The sequence below is a fragment of the Camelina sativa genome, chromosome 2 (assembly GCF_030686135.1).
Source record: "Camelina sativa cultivar CO46 ecotype springtype chromosome 2, ASM3068613v1".
Taxonomy (NCBI): Eukaryota; Viridiplantae; Streptophyta; class Magnoliopsida; order Brassicales; family Brassicaceae; genus Camelina; species Camelina sativa.
Genome location: NC_141881.1, coordinates 30,695,987 through 30,718,034, shown reverse-complemented (window position 1 = coordinate 30,718,034; position 22,048 = coordinate 30,695,987). Strand labels below are relative to the sequence as shown.

Here is a 22,048-nt window from a genome sequence, read left to right as displayed (position 1 = left end):
AACTAATTTGACTATCCAAATCTAATCTCTCTCTCTCTCAATTGGGCCCCAAAGTCCAAATCAAAATGGCCACCAAACTCACCAATGTAATGCTCTGTCGGAGAAGTCAGTCTAACCGATTTCATTCTCACTTAAACAGTCGTGTAAACACACACACACTCTCTTGTTCAATCCGAAATTCAGTTAGGTTTTTTTAGTTGACTTTTTGTTTTTGTTTTTTAATTGGTCTCAAACAAATAGTACAAATCAAAGTGACATGCGTTTATCGTAATGGTCTCGAATACAGAATTGACACGTGTCCTGCGCAAGCTTTTATACTTCTAATCTGAATTAATTGTGTTAGTTTAAGAGGCAATATAATGACTTAATCCAACGAGTTAGAGAATACTAGTACTACTAAAATCTAACCGAACCACATAGATAGTGGATGTGACAGAAGTGTATACGTCTCTACATGGAAAATAGTCATCGTCATCACTGCAAAATACCAACAACAACCATGTTATTTTATAACCAAGATATTGTTGTCAGATCATACAAATCATCAATCCAAAGACCAAAGTAACTAACTAATAAAATAAAAAGATTATCATATTCGACGACTCCTCTGCTAGTATTAATTTCTTGCATCTGGCTAAGGATAAGGTTTACGTATGGGGATCAACAATTAGCGCCTGTAGCTCAGTGGATAGAGCGTCTGTTTCCTAAGCAGAAGGCCGGAGGTTCGACCCCTTCCTGGCGCGTTTAGCTTTCTTAAATAATTTCACTATTTTAATTTTGTTTTTGACTGGGCAAATTAAATGGGCCTTAAAGGCCTACTAAGCCCATTATCATTAAGCAAAATAGATTTTCTTGTCATCAAACTTAGACAGAAAAATTAAAGTGACAACTGACAATGGCACTGCTCGGCGACGACGGTCGTGGCTTCGATCTAGCTAGAAGACTTGAAGTTTCCGGCGTGTGGCGGACATGGCTCGGCGATTCTATCTATTCCTCCTTTCACTATCACCTCTCTTCTCCTTCAAACTGGGAAGCTTTTATGCGCGTTGATGAGTCCAAGCCTAGGTCTCAGATTCAGCTCCAGCTCCGCGTTCGTGCTCTCTTATTCGATAAAGCCACCGTCTCACTTTTCCTCCGATCCAATACCACCGCCGCGTCATCTTCCTCTTCTTCCGTTTCCGATGTCTCTTCTGTCGCCGTGTCCAAGCTCAATCCTAATTGTATGTTTGTTTCTTTCTTTGAAACTTTGTTTTTAATGGCAATTTCAGGTCTGTTGAAACCGTTTCAATTTCAGATTTACAGCTTCACGGAGATGATGTGTACTACACGTTGGAGAACGCTTCTCTCGAAGGTGGGTTTCACCGAGACGGTGGGATTCGCCACAATCCGAGCTTAACCAAGGTGAAAACTTTGTGGATCTTTAGGGATTTTGGAGTTAGTGGTTTCATATTTTTGTTTGTTTACCTTCCATTACATGTGTTGATTTCTATGTGAATATATTTTCAGAGTCTATCTAAGTCAAGTGCGAGAGGTAGCGAATCTGATTACTGTAATCTGTCTCAAAGATCTAGGTTTGAGGAGCTACCAGACACATGGTACACTCAGTTTATTTCAAGGTATGGTTTTAAGTATGGGATGTCAGTTGGAGGGCAAGAATCTGATAAACGCACAGCTGAAGGGATGTCTACTTACCTTAGAGTTGTGGATAGTCATAAGAGAAAGCGTGCACCTTTTTTAGAAGATCGAAGTTTAGGTCATATGAGTAGGTCATCTAGTGCACATCCAAGTTCTGGCTTCGATAATTCAGAAGATGATATACTTTTTCTTCCAGAGACAATGTTTAGAATGAACTGTGTACCCGAGTCTGCCCTTTCGCCGGTTACCAGAGCACAAAGCAACTTCAAAACAGACTTCTTTGGGGTACTTGATACTTTACCGCAAGTTACTACCAGGAGTCATGTCATGATCGAGAGGCTTGGGATGATGCCTGAGTACCATAGGATGGAAGACAGAGGAGTTCTGCGCCGTAAAAAGGCTGAAAAAATGGGTTTTAGTGATGATCAAGCGGCTCTGGTGTCACAGAAAGTTGTTGCACGCATGCTTCTGACGATGGGATTCGAAGGTGCAACCGAGGTTCCGATTGATGTCTTCTCTCAGTTGGTTAGCCGACATATCTCTAAATTAGGCAGTATTTTGAAGCTTCTTACTGATAGTTACAAAAAGGAGTGCTCAGCGTTGCAGTTGATTAAGATGTTCCTTAATACGACGGGATATAGGTGAGTTTCTTTTGAGTGGTTTTGCCTCCTTCGAGTGATTTGTGAAGGTCAATCTTTTCCTTAATGAAGTCTAAAATCCTTAGATGTTTCTTGTCGTATATGTTCTCCCTTTCATAGCATTTTCCTCATAGACACATGTTAGTAATAAAACTAACATTGATAGTTTTGTTCATCTGTTCATATGATTAACTTTGACGCTGTTTTTCAGTAATCTTGGGAGTTTAGCAGAGCTTGTTAGAGATAGTACTAAGAGCCATCCTCCTCCAAATCAGAAACAAGCACAAGTACTGCAGCAACAGTTACATCTGCAGCAACAAGCATCTCTCCGGTTACCGCAACAAGTATGTACATAAAATTGTTGCGCTTATCATTTGGCATCTTAATTGGTTTAAATATTGTGCACGAAGAGATCATTTATTTAAATAGTTACTTTTTTCGCTTAACTTCTCTGACTTCTTGTTCTGATGTGATTGCAGATCCAGAGGCAAATGCATCCACAGATGCAGCAAATGGTTAATTCGCCAACCTTTCAGCAGCAGCAACAGCTAGAGAGACTGCGTAGGCGTCAAGTTACATCACCACGACCCAACATGGATATGGAAAAAGATCGGCCGCTGGTTCAGGTAAAGCTAGAGAATCCTTCTGAAATGGCAGTAGATGGAAATGCCTTCAACCCTATGAACCCAAGACACCAACAGATACAGCAGCAACTCAGACAGCAACAGATTGCTGCCATGTCGAATATGCAGCAACAGCCGGGCTATAACCAATTCAGGCAATTGGCTTCAATGCAAATTCCACAAATGCAGACACCGTAAGTAGCCTCTCAGAACTCAAAAAGTCACATTGTTCTATATACCTACTCGACGGGTCTTAAAAGTTTATGTCTCCATTCTAATTGCAGTACACCAGGAACGGTCAGGGCTCAACCCGTTAAGGTAGAAGGATTCGAACAACTAATGGGAGGGGATTCTTCTCTTAAGCATGAGTCAGATGATAAGCTGAGATCTCCACCTACCAAATAGCATTTTGTAGAGAGACCAACTACCTTGACCAAGGTAATCTGTGTTTCACGTGTACACAAAGCCCTGTTAGTTTAACTTTTTGGGTCAATTTATTTATCTGATAAATGTCATCTAAGTTCTATTATCATCTTGTGCAAAAGAGAGAATCGGATTTGTAGGTTTCGATTATTGTATGAAGAACATTAACGTTGTGTTGTTACATTATTTGCTTTTATTTTTCAACTCTTATTAGTAATAATTTATTACACATCTCGCTGAGGTTGATAGAGAGTACAATTAACTTCTTTATTATTTGCTCTGGGCTCCTGTTCTGGGATTCTCCAAAACTCAATAAAAGCATATGCATACTGATCTTGCAGTCTCTTGTAAAGAACAGAGCACAAAATGACACTGTTTTGTCAATGAGCTCACATTGTGTCAAGCCCATCAAACCAAAAGCCTGTGAACAAAATACAAAAAAGAAGCCCACGACTCAAGAACGGTCACCTGCAGCAGACAACAAAGCAGTAGCAAAGGAAACCGTACAAGGTACGACAGTGACCCTGCATAATCGATTCAAGATGTTGGGACCAGTTGATGAAGATGAAGCCACATAATCTCTCCCAAAGAACTCTCTAGAATCTAGGTTTAATCTTATGAGACTATATAAGTGAGTTCTACACAATGTAATAGTTTTAAGGATTGAATAATAAAGAAACAATCTTTCACCTCTCATATTTTCTTTCATGGTATCAGAGCCATGGACGGCTCCATGGAACTCTTTTCTTCTCCTTCACTACACATCTCTTACTGTGTTACAATCAAGCTCACAGAAGAAAACTACATCATATGGAAGTCTCAGTTTGAGTCTTTCCTTCGCAGTCAAGCCCTACTTGGGTTTGTAAACGGTGCAACCAAGCCACCACAAGAAACAATTCCTGTCCGAAACAAAAATGACAACAAGACGGAAGAGGTTTCAAATCCAGACTTCGAGAACTAGTCTCGAGTAGATCAAGTGGTTAAGGCCTGGTTACTTGGTTCGATGAGTGAAAATGTAATGAGGCTGGTAGTCGGATCTACAACTTCTCATAAGGTATGGATTACTCTAATCTCTCACTTTAACCGCACATCGTCTTCTAGGCTGTTTGAGTTGCAAAGACGTCTTCAAAATAGTGAGAAGTTAGATAAAAGCATGTCAGAATATCTTAGAGGAATTAAAGATATCTGTGACCAACTTGCTTCTATTGGTGATCCTGTTAGCGAAAAGATGAAGATTTTTGCAGCTTTAAGAGGTTTAGGTAGAGAGTATGAGCCAATCATAACTGTTGTTGAGGACTCCATGGATAGAGTTCCTGAACCTACTTACGAAACTGTTGTCTCTCGCCTAACTGGATACGAAGATCGTATACAACGATACTCTGTTTCAACTGAAGTGTCTCCTCACTTAGCCTTCAACACGATGAGAAACGTTGGCTCTCAATACAGAGGAAGAGGTAACAGAGGCAGAGGCCGAGGAAGCTACTCTACTAGAGGTCGTGGATTTCACCAACAGTTCAACACGTCTCGACCATCGAACTCCTCTGTTACATCAACTGAGAAACCAAACTGTCAAATATGTGGAAAACGAGGACACAATGCGTTTGAGTGCTGGTATCGGTTCGATGAAGAGTATCAGCAATCTCCTCAACCTGCAATCAATGCTGCTGCGTTCTCTGCTCTTCACATTACTGATGTCACCGAGGACAATAGCTGGTATCCAGACTCTGCTGCAACAGCGCACATCACCAGCTCGACTCAACGCCTGCAAAAGGCGCAACCCTATCATGGAACAGATATGGTGATGGCGAGTGATGGGAATTTTTTACCTATCACACATGTTGGCTCTGCAAACCTTCCCTCCACATCAGGTAATCTCCCACTTAAAGATGTGCTTGTTTGTCCTGAAATAGCTAAATCATTATTGTCAGTTTCAAGGTTAACTAAAGATTATCCTTGTAAAGTCTCGTTTGATGGTGATGATGTTGTTATAAAGGACAAAGCAACACGCAAAGTTCTGACAAAGGGAAGGGAAACTAATGGTTTGTATAAACTGGATGACCCTAAGTACAAGATATTTTACTCTACAAGACAAGTCAAGACTAGCGATGAGGTTTGGCATCAAAGGTTAGGGCATCCACATCAGCAAATCCTTCAACTTCTATCTACAAATAAGGCAATTCAAATCAATAAAAGTACCAAGAAGGTGTGTGAGTCATGTCAGCTTGGGAAGAGTTCAAAGTTGCCATTTGTTTCTTCGACTTTTATTGCATCAAGACCCCTAGAGAGAGTTCATTGTGATCTCTGGGGTCCCTCTCCTGTATCTTCTGTTCAAGGATTCAGATTCTATGTTGTGTTCATTGATAACTTCTCAAGATATTGTTGGCTATATCCTCTAAAAAGAAAATCTGATTTCTACTCAATCTTCATCAAGTTTCAGTCTTTTGTTGAAAACCTTTTACAAACAAAGATAGGGACATTTCAATCTGATGGAGGTGGGGAATTCACAAGTCAGAAACTTCTTACTCATCTGGAGGCATCTAGGATTCAACACTTTGTCTCCTGTCCTCACACTCCTCAACAAAACGGTATAGCAGAGAGGAAGCATAGGCAGTTAACAGAGATGGCTCTAACTTTGCTCTTTCAAAGTGCTATACCACAGAGTTTCTGGGTAAAAGCATTCTTTACATCAAATTTTCTGAGCAATCTCCTGCCTACAAGTGCTCTCGCAGATAACATAAGTCCTTATGAAGCTCTATTCTCGAAACCACCAGAATATTCCGCCTTAAGGACTTTTGGCTGTGCCTGCTTCCCGATGTTGAGACCATACAGTCAAAACAAGTTTGATCCTCGCTCACTTAAGTGTGTTTTTCTCGGATACACTGAAAAATATAAGGGATACATATGTTTTTATCCTCCTACTGGGCGTGTATACATCAATCGCCATGTCATCTTTGATGAAACAAGTTTTCCATTCACAAGTGTATACAGTTATCTTCACAAATCATCGCCCACACCACTATATGCAGCCTGGCTCAAGCAGCTTTCTACTGATACTACATCCTGTGCTCCAGTTGCAGACTCTGCAGAAGCCACTGCAACCGCAACAGAACAGATTCCTGTTACGACAATGCCAACTCCAAATACAACAAATGACACTGTTTCTACCGACGATATGCCAACACAAAACGTGACTGATCTTGAACATGATGCTGGTGATGTGAGTTCTGAGTGTACGGCAAGCTTAGATCTTGATCCTATAGGCAACAGCTCACACCCACCAGTCTCAAATGTGCAAAGTTCAGTTACCAGTGATAATATCTGCACAACTGAAACTACTTGTGAGTCAATTGCAGAAACTTCAACCCATCCAATGACAACTCGATCAAAGGCTGGTATTGTCAAACCGAATCCTCGCTATGCTCTTCTCACGCATAAAGTATCCTACCCGAAACCTGCAACAGTCACTGCAGCTCTTAAAGATCCCAACTTGACAGCTGCTATGACTGAAGAGATAAGTAACTGCAAAGAAGCAAATACATTCTCTTTAGTTCCTGAAACACCAGAAATGCATGTTTTAGGTTCCAAGTGGGTTTTTCGGGTCAAACTCAATGCTGATGGATCTCTTGACAAGTTCAAAACCAGACTCGTCGCTCAAGGATTCACACAGGAAGAAGGCATAGATTATCTTGAAACCTATAGCCCAGTAGTCCGAACAGCAACAGTAAGAGCGGTCCTTCACTTTGCAACAGTCATGAACTGGGAAATCAAGCAAATGGATGTTCAAAATGCCTTCCTCCATGGTGATCTCAATGAAGTTGTTTACATGAGACAACCTGCTGGTTTTGTTGACAAGGATCATCCAAATCACGTTTGTCTTCTCCATAAATCACTCTATGGCCTTAAACAGGCTCCAAGAGCTTGGTTTGACAAGTTTAGTAATTTTCTGCTTGATTTTGGCTTCACTTGCAGTCTACGAGACCCTTCTCTGTTTGTCTGCTTTAAAGGAACAGACATCATTATGCTGTTACTCTATGTTGACGATATGGCGATTACAGGAAACTCCTCTGAGCTTCTCTCCACTCTCCTTGATGAGCTAAACAAGCAGTTCAAAATGAAAGATCTTGGGAAGCTTCACTACTTTCTTGGCATTCAGATTCAATATCATGAAAACGGTATGTTCCTGTCACAACAAAAGTATGCTGAGGATCTCTTAGCGGCTGCTTCTATGTCTACTTGTGCTCCTGTCGCGACACCACTTCCTCAACAACTGAACAAAGTACCAAAACAAAAGGTTTTGTTCGAAAATCCCAAATATTTCAGAAGTTTGGCTGGTCGACTGCAGTACTTGACATTAACAAGACCAGACCTGCAATTTTCTGTCAATTATGTTTGTCAGAAGATGCATGAACCTTCAGTGTCTGATTTTCATCTTCTGAAACGGATTCTACGCTACATCAAAGGCACCACTACGATGGGAGTCTCCTTTGCTCGTCACACAGATTCTAAGCTTCGAGTGTATAGCGACAGTGACTACTCTGGGTGTCCCTCCACAAGCAGGTCCACTGGTGGCTTTTGCACGTTTCTTGGCCGTAATATGATCTCTTGGTCGTCAAAGAAACAGCAAACTGTGTCCAAAAGCTCTACTGAAGCTGAATAAAGAGCCATGTCCGAAGCAACCTCTGAAATAACGTGGATTGTGAATCTTCTTCATGACTTAGGCATCCAGCTACCTGCAACACCGGAGCTCAACTGCGATAATCTCTCCGCTGTCTATCTCACTGCAAATCCGAGCTTTCATGCTCGCACAAAGCACTTCGCCACACACTATCACTATGTTCGTGAGCAGGTCGCCTTTGGTAACGTGATTGTCAATCACATTCCTGCTCACTTTCAACTGGCGGACATATTTACCAAATCTCTACCCCAAAGGCCTTTTGAGTACTACAGAACCAAACTTGGCGTAGGCGTTCCCCCCACTCCAAGTTTGCGGGGGAGTGTAAAGAACAGAGCACAAAACGACACTGTTTTGTCAATGAGCTCACATTGTGTCAAGCCCATCAAGCCAAAAGCCTGTGAACAAAATACAAAGAAGAAGCCCACGACTCAAGAACGGTCACCTGCAGCAGACAACAAAACAGTAGCAAAGGAAACCGTACAAGGTACGACAGTGACCCTGCATAATCGATTCAAGATATTGGGACCAGTTGATGAAGATGAAGCCACATAATCTCTCCCAAAGAACTCTCTAGAATCTAGGTTTAATCTTATGAGACTATATAAATGAGTTCTACACAATGTAATAGTTTTAAGGATTGAATAATAAAGAAACAATCTTTCACCTCTCATATTTTCTTTCATCTTGTTCCCGAAAATTTTCTTTTGCTGAGATGTAGCATTGTTTCTATAGAAGTTTCCTTCTTCTTCCGCAACAAGCGAACAACTAGTCTTGATTATGTTGACATACTGACCTCTTCCACTCTTTGAGGTCAGTTTACTTGTCATTCTATAGTTCTCTGTTTCACTCTCTGTTTTGAAAAAAAAACTTATGAACTACATTTTGTTATTGGATCTCAAGGATAATCTCTTACAACACGTCACACAAACACTTATACTAGTTGCTGCACTCACACTCTCAAGGATAATCTCTTACAACACGTCACACAAAAACTTATACTAGTTGCTATACTAGACGTCTTCTCTAACATTCTCGTTCTCCGCACCGAATTGAAATATTTTGATTTCCATGGTGGGCATGCAGAGGGTAAAACAGGTGTGTTCTGGGACGTGGTGGATTTCCCAATCCCTGAATGTGATCCTGATTTGATATCTAAGAAGATCAAATCAGCTCTTGATGAAAAGGGTGGTTATAATGGTCCTTTGTCAGTCCGGTTGTACGATGTCGAAGATGAGAAAACCACGAAACAAGAATTGATTGATAAATATGAGGCTGCCGGAGTCAGTTTCAATTTCGTACCTGAAGGTGTGAATGAAAACCTAGTCCCTCTCTTATCTTACTATATTGACATATAGATATGTTATCTATTCTTAAATATCTCCCTTGTTGATATGTATAATATAGCTGCAGAGGCTCATGGATATGATAGGGTTCATAAGATGTTATTGGACATTCTTTTGTGGGCACTCAACGACGGTCGTGACTTTTCAAATTTGATTATACTCTATAAAAATAATCAAAGAAAGTATACCTTCAATATTCTTGAAAGTTTGCATTTGGGGGCGGGCCATGTCAATGTTCTCTTATCAGAGCGTGCATCAAATTTGCTACCTTTTACTGAAAGCTCAGCATGGCTTTGGGATAGGCTTTGTGAAAGCCTTTCATCGGATTCAGATGGAGACGGAAGCTCACAACGTGCTGATCATACTGATGCTGTTGCCCATATATCCGAGGACTAGCTAGGAAGCAATTCTAAAGAGGAGAGTAACTAATGTATTTTCTTCATGTTATATATGTTTATAATCTGTGATTGGTTGGTTCTCTTTGGTTTTGATCGTTTAGTCTTTTCTTCCCGTAAAACAACAAAAATAATAATTGAAATATCTTTTAATCTCAACCAACACAACTCATAACATTAAAGCTAATTTTAAACAAAATTAAAGCTAAGTTTAGATTTCAAAGTGTAAACGATGTCAAACCATAAGATGAATACAAACTTTGGTAGTAAATACTGGTAATGAGCTTATAGCTTGGATCAACAACATTACAACAATATGGTCGCCCTTTGCCCTCTCATAGCTCTGGTAGCACCTACTTTTTTTTTGTATATTCTTCCATTACACTCAAACCAAAACACACAGCTCATAATTTATGACATGCACTCTAATTTTAATACACGGACTAAATCTCAATGGAGGCTTTCAAGTTAAACAAAAGAGACAAAACCAAAAGATGTATACAAACTTAACTAGTCAAATACTAGCTAGTAATTTATTCATAAAATCTAAAGATGAGAATACTCTCTCGGCCTTTTGTCTTTCTTGAGATCTTATTGGTTTTGGGAGTTACTTCCTCCTTCCTTGATTATAGACTTACATGTGGGGCAGCGATATCTACAGTCCTCCTTGGGTGAGGTTCCGATTTTGTTTAAGGGATCTCCAACACTTGCTTCTAACAAGGTAGCAGGATCAAGGAAGACAATATTGTAAATATCTTTCTCTTCCAAATTTCCAAGAACACTTGCGACCTCCTTCTCTTCAATATTGATGTTTCTTGAGAGTATAATCAAATTGGCTAGTCTACCACGGTTGAGCAGTGCCCAAAGAAGAATTTCCAATAACACTGCATACTTATTTCCTGAAATAGTATAAGACGTTAAAAAAAAACAAAAAGGTTTACATTAGATAAAAGGAGATTCACACCTTTGGGTAAGGAACAGATTCGGATTCCGTTATCGTAATATATATTTCTCAATTCTTTGGAGAGTGTATTCTTATCATCAACAAGCGCGCGGATACTCACTAAACCATTATAGCGCTTTGTAAAATTAGGGTTGCATTAATTTATGCTGCGTCCATGCATGGCCAGTATTTGGGTTTTAGATTCGGTTTTGGATATATCCGTCCAGATATCTTAAAAAAATGCTTATTTCATCAGTCTCTTTGCTAGGGGCTGTGTGTATTAATTTACGCCGCAGTGAACTGAGCGTGAACTGGGCCTAATTGATATCCGCCAGGCCCATCCCTATAAGTTAACAAGTCTTAACCCTAAGAAACAAAAGTTTCTACGTGATCTAGACGTCTTCTCTCATGTCGCGGACGCCGAAGATTAAGGGTGTACACGCCGGTAAGATCCCTCTGTGTCTTGCTCGACTCGAAATTGTTACTTCTATATAGAAAGATTATGATTTGTTAAAAAAAAAAAAAAAAAAAAGACGAGTTATGGAATGGATTGTATTGAAATATTTTTGATTGCCATGGTGGGCAGAGGGTAAAACAGGTGTGTTCTGGGACGTGGTGGATTTCCCAATCCCTGAATGTGATCCTGATTTGATATCTAAGAAGATCAAATCAGCTCTTGCTGAAAAGGGTTGTTATAATGGTCCTGTGTCAATCTCGTTGTACGACGTCATAGATGACAAAACCACGAAACAAGAAGTGATAGATAAATACGAGGCTGCCGGAGTCAGTTTAAATTTCGTACCCAAAGGTGAAAATATGAATTCCTCCTTTTTACCTAATTATTATCCCTCCTCTCTCTTATATAGATATATAGAGATATATCTAAATCTAATCTAGAGATCTCCGTTGTTATATGTAGTTGCTGAGGCGCATGGATATGAGAGAGTTCATAAGATGTTCTTGGACATTGGTTTGTGCGTACTGAAAAAGGGTGAATGGTCCAATTTGATTATACTCTCTAAATACCTCAAAGAGATAGAGATGTTGGCTTTTCTTGGCTATTTGCGTTCCTTCAGTATCAATGTTGAAGCATCTGAAGTGATACCTCCTACTGAACGCTCCGAATGGCTTTGGCTTAGGCTTTGTGAAAGCCTACCATCACAAGGAAGCGGAAGCTCACAACTCTAGTGTTGACGATTAAGCTCAAGTGTTGTGGTGATTCTCATGCCCTTGCCAATTAGCAATATGAAGAGGAGACTAGTTATATAATCTGTGATTGAATTATTCTCTTTGCTTTTTTGATCATTTTGTCTTTCTCTTTGCATAAAACAGAAAAATATATATACAATTGAAATATCGTTTAATCCCAATAATCTTTTATGGACTAAGAGAAAACGTTTTTGTTATTCTGATGCTGTTTTATAAATATGTGAGCTGATGATTTGTGTGTTAGATGTTATGAGGAATCCAGTTTCTAAAAGATTATCACTTTTCTTATGCAATCTAAAATTCCTGACGCAGTTGAAATCGTTACGGGTTTATCATCTCTCTGACTCATTATATTCACAACGTACTCCCTAGCTAGTAGTACTGTGTGTATTATTTTACGCCGCAATGATTAAGGCAACAGGGTTTAACTGATATCTACAAGGCCCAATAAGATACTATCTGAAGTCTGAACTAACCCTAATAAGAAGAGAGGTTCAAGATATGCGGCCATGCACAGGTCTCTTTACTAGGATTGGTACTGGCTTGTTGTTGAGACAAGTCTCTTGATCGAAACCATGTCTTCCGATTCCGTCGAGGAACCCGCCAGGTCTCATTGGAATCATCGTCACGTCAGTAAGAGATCCCTATCTATGTCTATGTATTGCTCGAAATTGTTTTGGTTAGAATCTCTCATCTGATTGTAAAATTTTGAATCGATTGTAATGAATTATTATTTTTGATATCGTGGTGGGCAGAGGTTAACAAGAACACAGGTGTGTTCTGGGACGTGGTGGATTTCCCAATCCCTACTGCTGAATGTGATCCTGATTTGATTTCTAAGAAGATCAAATCAGCTCTTGCTGAAAAGGGTTGTTATAATGGTCCTTTGTCAATCTCGTTGTACGACACCGAAGATGAGAAAACCCTTCTTCCCCCCTCCACGAAACAAGAATTGATAGATAGATACGAGGCTGCCGGGGTCAGTTTAAATTTCGTACCCAAAGGTAGAATATGAATTCCTCCTTTTTACCTAATTTATCCCTCGTCCTCTCTTTATATCTTATCTGCTTATATAGATAGAGATCTCTAATCTAATCTAGAGAGATGTCCGTTGCAGAGGAACATGGATATGAGAGAGTTTATAAGATGTTAGTGGACATTCTTTTGTGGGCAGTGAATAGTCCTGCCTGTTCAAATTTGATTATACTCTCAAAAGGAGCCATCAAAGAAGAGAGGACCCTCGAAATTATTGAAAGTTTGTATTTCGGGAGTTTTGATGCCAAAGTTGTCTTACCAGAGCGTACATCAGAATTGATGCCTTTTACTGAAAGCTCAGCATGGCTTTGGGAGTTGCTTTGTGATGGAGGCGGAAGCTCACAATCTTGTGCTGATACTGATGCTGTTGGTCCATCCGAGGACTAGCTAGGAAGCAATTCTGAAGAGGAGGAGGAGACTAATTAATGTATTTTCATCATGTTTAATGTTGTTTATGAACTGTGATATTGGATTATCTTTGGTAGTCTTTTCTTCCATAAAACAAAAATAATAATTGAAATATCGTTTTTACTCTTTATTGAAGACTATCTTGCCCTTAACTGGCAGGTGATGAATGATCAGATATAGCTCAGTTATTTGATCGAACACACTTGTTTCTATTAATCTCAACCAACACAGCTCATAACATTGATGTCAAACCATACGATGAATACAAACTTAACTTAGTAATAATTTATTCATAGACCAACACAGCTCATAACATTGATGAATACAAACGAGTCTAAAGAGGAGAATACTCTCTCCACCTCTTGAGATCTTATTGGTTTTGCGAGCTACTTTGGCCTGCCCTGCCAATAATAGAATTACAAGAGGGGCAGCGGTAACTAGAGTCCTTCTTGATGGGTTCTCCAACACATGCAAGTAACAGGGTAGTAGGATCATGAAAGACAATATTGAACCTACCATCCTTTCTCAAACTTTGAAGAACCCTTGAGACCTCTTCATTGATGTTTCTTGAGAGTACAACCAAATTGGTTGGTAGAGCACGTTTTGTCAGTGCCCAAGGAAGAATTTCATGTAACATTGCATATTTATTTCCTGAAATAGTATTTACCAAATCAATCAAGACCAAGGCGTTAAAAAAAAAGAAAAAAAAAAACAAGACAAAAGATAGATTCACACCTTTGGAAAAGGTAAAGGTAAAGATTAGGTTTTCCAAATATATATCCAGCACTTCTTTGGAGAGTGTATTCTTATCCTCAATGAACGCGTGGATCATTCCCATATTGCTTCCCTTATAGCCCTTTTTCGAAAGACCGGATGTGATAGTCCGATAAACCAAACCAGGATCGAGTTGGTTAATGATTGACGAATCATCGACGAACCAGTAGACTTCTGTGTACGCGTCTGCAAAGATGAAATATTATATATAAACAATACACAGAAAAAAAAAAAACAAATTTAGAGGTCTGTCCTTACTAGCGAATTTTCCGATGGGCTGGGATAAATTGCTGAAAAATGTTTCGACGTTGGGGCTATCGAGTAATTTATCGACGGGGTTGGATGAGAGACTAGGCTTTGTAAAATTAGGGTTGGTTATAGAAGAAGAATTACAAGTGCCGCAACGGTAACTAACGTCTTTGATATGCTCGACGAAGACAGGGGGGGTTCCAGCACTGTTCTCTAATATGCTGCTAGGATCTAGGAAGACAATATCGAAATCAGCTTTCTTTTTGATACTCTCAACGAGACTTGTCAACTGCTCGTCAATGTTTTTTGAAAATATAATCAAATTTGATTCCATAAAATGCTCTCTCTCTCTCACTGCCCAGAGAAGAGTCCGCACTGACATGTTGTAAACTCTCTGATATCTACTTCCTGTAATATATAAATAATTTGTATATCAACGGAACGGAAAGATGTAGACTAGACCACACACACACATATAATATAAGTAAAAACAATAATAAATAAAAAAGGTAAAGGAAATTCTCACCTCCAATGTTGAGATAGATTCGGGAAATATAATATGAATTTCTCAAAGTTTCCGAGACATTACCATCAACGAACGCATAGATGCCATTACATTGAAAACCCTTATCCTCAAGATCCGAGTAGATATTACTATAAACCAAACCAGGATTTAGATGATCAAGGATTGAGACATCCTCTACGTCCCAGAACACCCTTGTATTTTTCGCTAGCAAGAAGGCTTAACAAAACAGAGACAAAAAAAAAAAAAAAAAAAAAAAAAAAATTAGATCATCCGTTAAAATTATTGACAGATCGAAAATTACCTACAAACCCCAATTGAGAGATCTTACAGTAGTGTTCTTTTGTGGTTTCCATTGACCCAGCAGCTTAGTAGTGATTTTAGAGACGAAGATTAATGAGAAATTTCGAGAGAGATGCTGGATGATCGGCACTTCGCAAAATTAGGGCTACTGATTTGTGTTGCATATCTATATATCCCAAAACATATCCGGCCTAAGGGCATTCTCATCCCTCATCCTGCTGTTGGGTGTCAAAAAAGCTAAACAATAATATTTTTAATTTAATTTAATTATTTAATTATTTTTTTGTTTTTCCAACAAATCAAGAGATGACAGCTGTTGACATTGTGTCTTATTTGTTCTGGGCAGAGACACTGATCACACATCTTTCTACCATTTTCTTATTTTTTTTATTTTTTTATTTTTCTGATCCCATGTCAAAGATGTGCAAAATGGGAGTGCTCTAAAAGACATTATTTATTATTAGTTAAGAAAGTTTGTTCTTTGGCATATATATATATATAACATTATTCTAAGAAAAATATGAAAAATATTTGAAAAGATTAGGCCCGGATATAAGAAAAATATATGAAATTTTAAGTTGTGATCAAAATATTATTTTATTTCATTTGATTTTTTTTTAAACCGGATTTAGAGTTCACACACTTTATTTTGCAATATAATTTTTTGTATATTATTACATGATAGTATAATTATATTTTAATTCTATGCACTCAATCAATCCTAATGAGTAACATTTATAATTTATATATAAAAAGTGCATTGTATGAAATTTATACCTTACTTAATATTTTATAAAAACTAAAAATTAATGAAACATCATTCTCAAAAAAACTAAAATTTAATTTTATCTCATATTTGAAAAAGTAACAATATCTTAAATATATTTGTTTAATATTTTGTAATCTCATAATTAATAGTTTACTACTTGTCCAACATTATCATAAATTAATCAAAAATTCAAAAACGTTATTATGAGAAAATTATTTGTTTATGTAAATGTGAGTATCTACAATCTTTTTTCTTTTAGGATGAATAATTAACAGTATAATTTATTTAACTATGGTATTATAGTAATTAATTTTATAATTTTCTTAATTTTTTTCTTATAGAATTAGTAATTTAAAATTAGAATTAGTATTATTTTTTATTTACATATATGAACTATCTTTTTATATTCATTAAATTGTTTAAATTTTAAATTTCTTATAATTTACTAATATGTTGAAACAAAGTTACATGACAAAAAAAATAATTGTTAAATTGACACGTGTCGCGATCACATGAGTTATTAACTTTGAAAACCAAGGTTTATATAACAACATAATATTGAATACGCTATTAAATCATTCACCGATTGAAAAACTTAAGAAAATTACATTAATTTATTATTTTGATTATCTTACATTATGTTAATCACTAATTTCACACATTAAATCTTTTCAAACTTTCATCACTTTTCTATATAAAATTCTTTTTACTATATGATTATAATAAATAATAATTGCAATTAAATTGCAAATATTTTCCTTATTAATTGCAAATATTTTCCTATTAAAATTAGTAATTTAATGGATAACTTTTCTGTTAGAATTAGTGATATAATAGATTACTTTGGTTTTATATACTTTCAAAAATATTAGTTGTAATCTTTTTATTTTTAGGATTTCTTAATTTTTTATAATTATTAAATAAATTTTCCTTTCACACATGTCAAAATATCTTATTATATAAAGTTGGGTTTTGAAAGTTAGCCACTAACAGGATTTTGACACGTGTCGAGTTATTAATTTGAGATTTTGAGATGTGTAAAAGTTAATATTTCATAAAATAAATTTAAGATAATGACAAAAACAACAAAATTATTTAAACAATATTAATAATGTAAAAAGATAATTATCAAAAAAATACAAAAATTAAACAGTTTCTTAAAAAATAATTATAAGGAGATTATATATTTTATAAAATTTAAAATTATAACATTATTTACTTATTTTTAATTTTAAGTTATTAATTCAAAAAAAAATAGAAAAGGGATTAAGAAAAATGTACAGTTAATTATTAATTCTAAAAAATATAAATACTCACTTCTACATAATCGTCACACATTTTTCATCTAACAAAACAATTTATTCAAAAACAATGTTTTAAACTTTGTTCTATCGGTAAAAAAGTTTTAATGGGAAGGTAAATTTTCTTATTTTTTTTAAACCAAAACCTTCTCATACTTTCTCTTTTTTTTTTTCAGTTTAGAATAAGTAAGAGATTAATATGTTCCTAAACAAAAAATGTAAGATTAATATATGCGTCTTCTTTTCTAATACAATATTTTAAATTTTTATTTTAGTGTTTTTAGATTGTTTTATTTAATTTTTATTTTCATCTCTGATTTGAGATTCATATATTACCGTACTTATAATTTTCATCTATTTCTTTAATTACGTCAAATTAATTTTCTTCTAATTTTTCAACTTTGATTGGTTGATCATAGACCCTTTTTTATGCAAACATAATTGTTACCATTCATTCAATCAATCCCAAAGGAAGATAAAGAGTAGAACCCCATCAATCTAATGGTTGGATAAAGTAGGCTAATCAAACACAAGCATAGGAGCTCGGAGATAGAGGCTACATCATGATGTGTCAAAGACACTTCCACAAATACATTGAGAAATATAATATTAGTTACTATCAAAAGATTTTGTGACATTGGAAAAGGGCTTTTAGTTTTATTGGTTGCCAGAGCATGCCACTTTGAGATAGTTAAAAGATGTGAACATGTTCTCTCCAAACATGAGTAAGGCAGAGCATGTTCTCTTCATGGTGGAAGAGGTTGGACGCCTGCAAGGTTATCTCCCCAAGGGAGGAAGGCGGAGCCACGGTTTCCTTCATGGTGGAGGAGGTTGGACACAAGGTTCTCTCCATAAGGGAGGAGGGCAGAGCCGAGGTTCTCTCTATGGTTGGTCATACACAATTGTGTGATACATCATTGATTAGTATACTATGTAATATACTTTTTATTTGAGAAGTTTCTTGAACCGACAATTTTAGTGATTAAATAAATTATGCAAAAATGAAAATAAATAGAAGTATAATAGTTGGGTTAATGTGTTTATATAGATATTTTCTTAGGTGGTGGTAAAGAATATATTTGTAACATACAATATACTTAGATGTAAAAAAATACACCTAATGGTTGGATAAAATAGGCTAATCATACACAAGCTTACAACAAACATAGATAGATAGATTGGAACACTATAAACTGTTTTTGATAGATCCATAGGAGCTCGGAGACAGAGGTTACGTACATCATGATGCGTCAAAGAAACTTCCATGAATACATTGGGAAATTTAACATTAGTTACTATCAAAAAAATTTGTGACATTGGAAAAGGGCTTTTAATTTCATTGGTTGCCGGAGCATGCCACTTTGAGATAGTTAAAAGACGTAAACATGTTCTCTCCACACATGAGGAGGGCAAAGCTAAGGTTCTCTCGATGGTGAAAGAGGTCGGACACATGCAATGTCATCTTCCCAAGAGAGGAAGGTAGAGCCAAGGTTCTCTTCATGGTGGAGGAGGTTGGACACATGATTCTCTCCATAAGGGAGGAGGCGGAGCCGAGGTTCTCTCCATGGTTGGTCATACACTATTGTGATGATACATCATTGATTAGTATACTATATAATATATTCTTTATTCGAAAAGTTTATTGAATTAACAATTTTAATGATTAAAGAAATGCAAAAGCTAAAATAAATAGACATATAATAGTTTCCGTTATGTGTTTATATAGATATTTTCCTAGGTAGTGATAAAGAATATATTTGTAACATACGATATACTTAGGTATAAAGAAATATACTTTTAATGGTAACAAAAATAAAAAATTTGTAAATGGATATACATCAGTGTATTATAGCAAAAAAATGCTTTTTATAAATAACGTACCTTTTTTAGAAGATCGAAGTTTAGGTCATATGAGTAGGTCATCTAGTGCACATCCAAGTTCTGGCTTCGATAATTCAGAAGATGATATACTTTTTCTTCCAGAGACAATGTTTAGAATGAACTGTGTACCCGAGTCTGCCCTTTCGCCGGTTACCAGAGCACAAAGCAACTTCAAAACAGACTTCTTTGGGGTACTTGATACTTTACCGCAAGTTACTACCAGGAGTCATGTCATGATCGAGAGGCTTGGGATGATGCCTGAGTACCATAGGATGGAAGACAGAGGAGTTCTGCGCCGTAAAAAGGCTGAAAAAATGGGTTTTAGTGATGATCAAGCGGCTCTGGTGTCACAGAAAGTTGTTGCACGCATGCTTCTGACGATGGGATTCGAAGGTGCAACCGAGGTTCCGATTGATGTCTTCTCTCAGTTGGTTAGCCGACATATCTCTAAATTAGGCAGTATTTTGAAGCTTCTTACTGATAGTTACAAAAAGGAGTGCTCAGCGTTGCAGTTGATTAAGATGTTCCTTAATACGACGGGATATAGGTGAGTTTCTTTTGAGTGGTTTTGCCTCCTTCGAGTGATTTGTGAAGGTCAATCTTTTCCTTAATGAAGTCTAAAATCCTTAGATGTTTCTTGTCGTATATGTTCTCCCTTTCATAGCATTTTCCTCATAGACACATGTTAGTAATAAAACTAACATTGATAGTTTTGTTCATCTGTTCATATGATTAACTTTGACGCTGTTTTTCAGTAATCTTGGGAGTTTAGCAGAGCTTGTTAGAGATAGTACTAAGAGCCATCCTCCTCCAAATCAGAAACAAGCACAAGTACTGCAGCAACAGTTACATCTGCAGCAACAAGCATCTCTCCGGTTACCGCAACAAGTATGTACATAAAATTGTTGCGCTTATCATTTGGCATCTTAATTGGTTTAAATATTGTGCACGAAGAGATCATTTATTTAAATAGTTACTTTTTTCGCTTAACTTCTCTGACTTCTTGTTCTGATGTGATTGCAGATCCAGAGGCAAATGCATCCACAGATGCAGCAAATGGTTAATTCGCCAACCTTTCAGCAGCAGCAACAGCTAGAGAGACTGCGTAGGCGTCAAGTTACATCACCACGACCCAACATGGATATGGAAAAAGATCGGCCGCTGGTTCAGGTAAAGCTAGAGAATCCTTCTGAAATGGCAGTAGATGGAAATGCCTTCAACCCTATGAACCCAAGACACCAACAGATACAGCAGCAACTCAGACAGCAACAGATTGCTGCCATGTCGAATATGCAGCAACAGCCGGGCTATAACCAATTCAGGCAATTGGCTTCAATGCAAATTCCACAAATGCAGACACCGTAAGTAGCCTCTCAGAACTCAAAAAGTCACATTGTTCTATATACCTACTCGACGGGTCTTAAAAGTTTATGTCTCCATTCTAATTGCAGTACACCAGGAACGGTCAGGGCTCAACCCGTTAAGGTAGAAGGATTCGAACAACTAATGGGAGGGGATTCTTCTCTTAAGCATGAGTCAGATGATAAGCTGAGATCTCCACCTACCAAATAGCATTTTGTAGAGAGACCAACTACCTTGACCAAGGTAATCTGTGTTTCACGTGTACACAAAGCCCTGTTAGTTTAACTTTTTGGGTCAATTTATTTATCTGATAAATGTCATCTAAGTTCTATTATCATCTTGTGCAAAAGAGAGAATCGGATTTGTAGGTTTCGATTATTGTATGAAGAACATTAACGTTGTGTTGTTACATTATTTGCTTTTATTTTTCAACTCTTATTAGTAATAATTTATTACACATCTCGCTGAGGTTGATAGAGAGTACAATTAACTTCTTTATTATTTGCTCTGGGCTCCTGTTCTGGGATTCTCCAAAACTCAATAAAAGCATATGCATACTGATCTTGCAGTCTCTTGTAAAGAACAGAGCACAAAATGACACTGTTTTGTCAATGAGCTCACATTGTGTCAAGCCCATCAAACCAAAAGCCTGTGAACAAAATACAAAGAAGAAGCCCACGACTCAAGAACGGTCACCTGCAGCAGACAACAAAGCAGTAGCAAAGGAAACCGTACAAGGTACGACAGTGACCCTGCATAATCGATTCAAGATGTTGGGACCAGTTGATGAAGATGAAGCCACATAATCTCTCCCAAAGAACTCTCTAGAATCTAGGTTTAATCTTATGAGACTATATAAGTGAGTTCTACACAATGTAATAGTTTTAAGGATTGAATAATAAAGAAACAATCTTTCACCTCTCATATTTTCTTTCATGGTATCAGAGCCATGGACGGCTCCATGGAACTCTTTTCTTCTCCTTCACTACACATCTCTTACTGTGTTACAATCAAGCTCACAGAAGAAAACTACATCATATGGAAGTCTCAGTTTGAGTCTTTCCTTCGCAGTCAAGCCCTACTTGGGTTTGTAAACGGTGCAACCAAGCCACCACAAGAAACAATTCCTGTCCGAAACAAAAATGACAACAAGACGGAAGAGGTTTCAAATCCAGACTTCGAGAACTAGTCTCGAGTAGATCAAGTGGTTAAGGCCTGGTTACTTGGTTCGATGAGTGAAAATGTAATGAGGCTGGTAGTCGGATCTACAACTTCTCATAAGGTATGGATTACTCTAATCTCTCACTTTAACCGCACATCGTCTTCTAGGCTGTTTGAGTTGCAAAGACGTCTTCAAAATAGTGAGAAGTTAGATAAAAGCATGTCAGAATATCTTAGAGGAATTAAAGATATCTGTGACCAACTTGCTTCTATTGGTGATCCTGTTAGCGAAAAGATGAAGATTTTTGCAGCTTTAAGAGGTTTAGGTAGAGAGTATGAGCCAATCATAACTGTTGTTGAGGACTCCATGGATAGAGTTCCTGAACCTACTTACGAAA

The 22,048-nt window shown here is 37.2% G+C and overlaps 6 protein-coding genes and 1 non-coding gene across 8 annotated transcripts; 6 read left to right on the top strand and 1 right to left on the bottom strand.

The window, feature by feature from the left end:
- Positions 1–609: 609 nt before the first annotated feature.
- Positions 610–4,015, top strand: LOC104762701 (uncharacterized). Of its 2 annotated transcripts, XM_010464664.3 has the most exons (7): positions 610–1,220; positions 1,295–1,401; positions 1,507–2,276; positions 2,485–2,617; positions 2,753–3,090; positions 3,181–3,334; positions 3,661–4,015. In XM_010464664.3, the coding sequence occupies exons 1-6, from the start codon at positions 896–898 to the stop codon at positions 3,299–3,301; spliced, it is 1,794 nt and encodes a 597-aa protein (XP_010462966.2). In that variant the 5' UTR covers positions 610–895; the 3' UTR covers positions 3,302–3,334; positions 3,661–4,015. The 2 variants fall into 2 exon arrangements, with proteins under 2 accessions (XP_010462966.2, XP_010462961.2); XM_010464659.2 differs by lacking the exon at positions 3,661–4,015 and having other exon boundaries at positions 3,181–3,550.
- On the top strand, positions 671–743 carry TRNAR-CCU (transfer RNA arginine (anticodon CCU)). Its single transcript has one exon. It is a non-coding gene; the product is annotated as a tRNA-Arg (tRNA).
- Positions 4,016–8,599: 4,584 nt separating the features above from the next.
- Positions 8,600–9,733, top strand: LOC147949366 (uncharacterized). Its single transcript, XM_087470813.1, has 3 exons — positions 8,600–8,603; positions 9,078–9,299; positions 9,399–9,733. The coding sequence occupies exons 1-3, from the start codon at positions 8,600–8,602 to the stop codon at positions 9,731–9,733; spliced, it is 561 nt and encodes a 186-aa protein (XP_087326939.1).
- Positions 9,734–11,009: 1,276 nt separating this feature from the next.
- Positions 11,010–12,070, top strand: LOC147949365 (uncharacterized). The gene is made up of 3 exons (XM_087478592.1): positions 11,010–11,120; positions 11,262–11,483; positions 11,595–12,070. Exons 1-3 carry the CDS (start codon positions 11,084–11,086, stop codon positions 11,861–11,863), a joined length of 528 nt encoding a protein of 175 aa, XP_087334718.1. The 5' UTR covers positions 11,010–11,083; the 3' UTR covers positions 11,864–12,070.
- A 172-nt stretch (positions 12,071–12,242) lies between these two features.
- On the top strand, positions 12,243–13,457 carry LOC147949364 (uncharacterized). The gene is made up of 3 exons (XM_087492603.1): positions 12,243–12,517; positions 12,640–12,888; positions 13,002–13,457. Exons 1-3 carry the CDS (start codon positions 12,460–12,462, stop codon positions 13,304–13,306), a joined length of 612 nt encoding a protein of 203 aa, XP_087348729.1. The 5' UTR covers positions 12,243–12,459; the 3' UTR covers positions 13,307–13,457.
- A 58-nt stretch (positions 13,458–13,515) lies between these two features.
- On the bottom strand, positions 13,516–15,381 carry LOC104743584 (uncharacterized). The gene is made up of 5 exons (XM_087492600.1): positions 15,205–15,381; positions 14,877–15,092; positions 14,360–14,758; positions 14,063–14,287; positions 13,516–13,978 (listed from the first exon to the last, which is right to left on the bottom strand). The coding sequence occupies exons 1-5, from the start codon at positions 15,227–15,229 to the stop codon at positions 13,698–13,700; spliced, it is 1,146 nt and encodes a 381-aa protein (XP_087348726.1). The 5' UTR covers positions 15,230–15,381; the 3' UTR covers positions 13,516–13,697.
- A 3,750-nt stretch (positions 15,382–19,131) lies between these two features.
- On the top strand, positions 19,132–20,948 carry LOC147949363 (uncharacterized). Its single transcript, XM_087492590.1, has 4 exons — positions 19,132–19,674; positions 19,883–20,015; positions 20,151–20,488; positions 20,579–20,948. Exons 1-4 carry the CDS (start codon positions 19,157–19,159, stop codon positions 20,697–20,699), a joined length of 1,110 nt encoding a protein of 369 aa, XP_087348716.1. The 5' UTR covers positions 19,132–19,156; the 3' UTR covers positions 20,700–20,948.
- Positions 20,949–22,048: the final 1,100 nt, after the last annotated feature.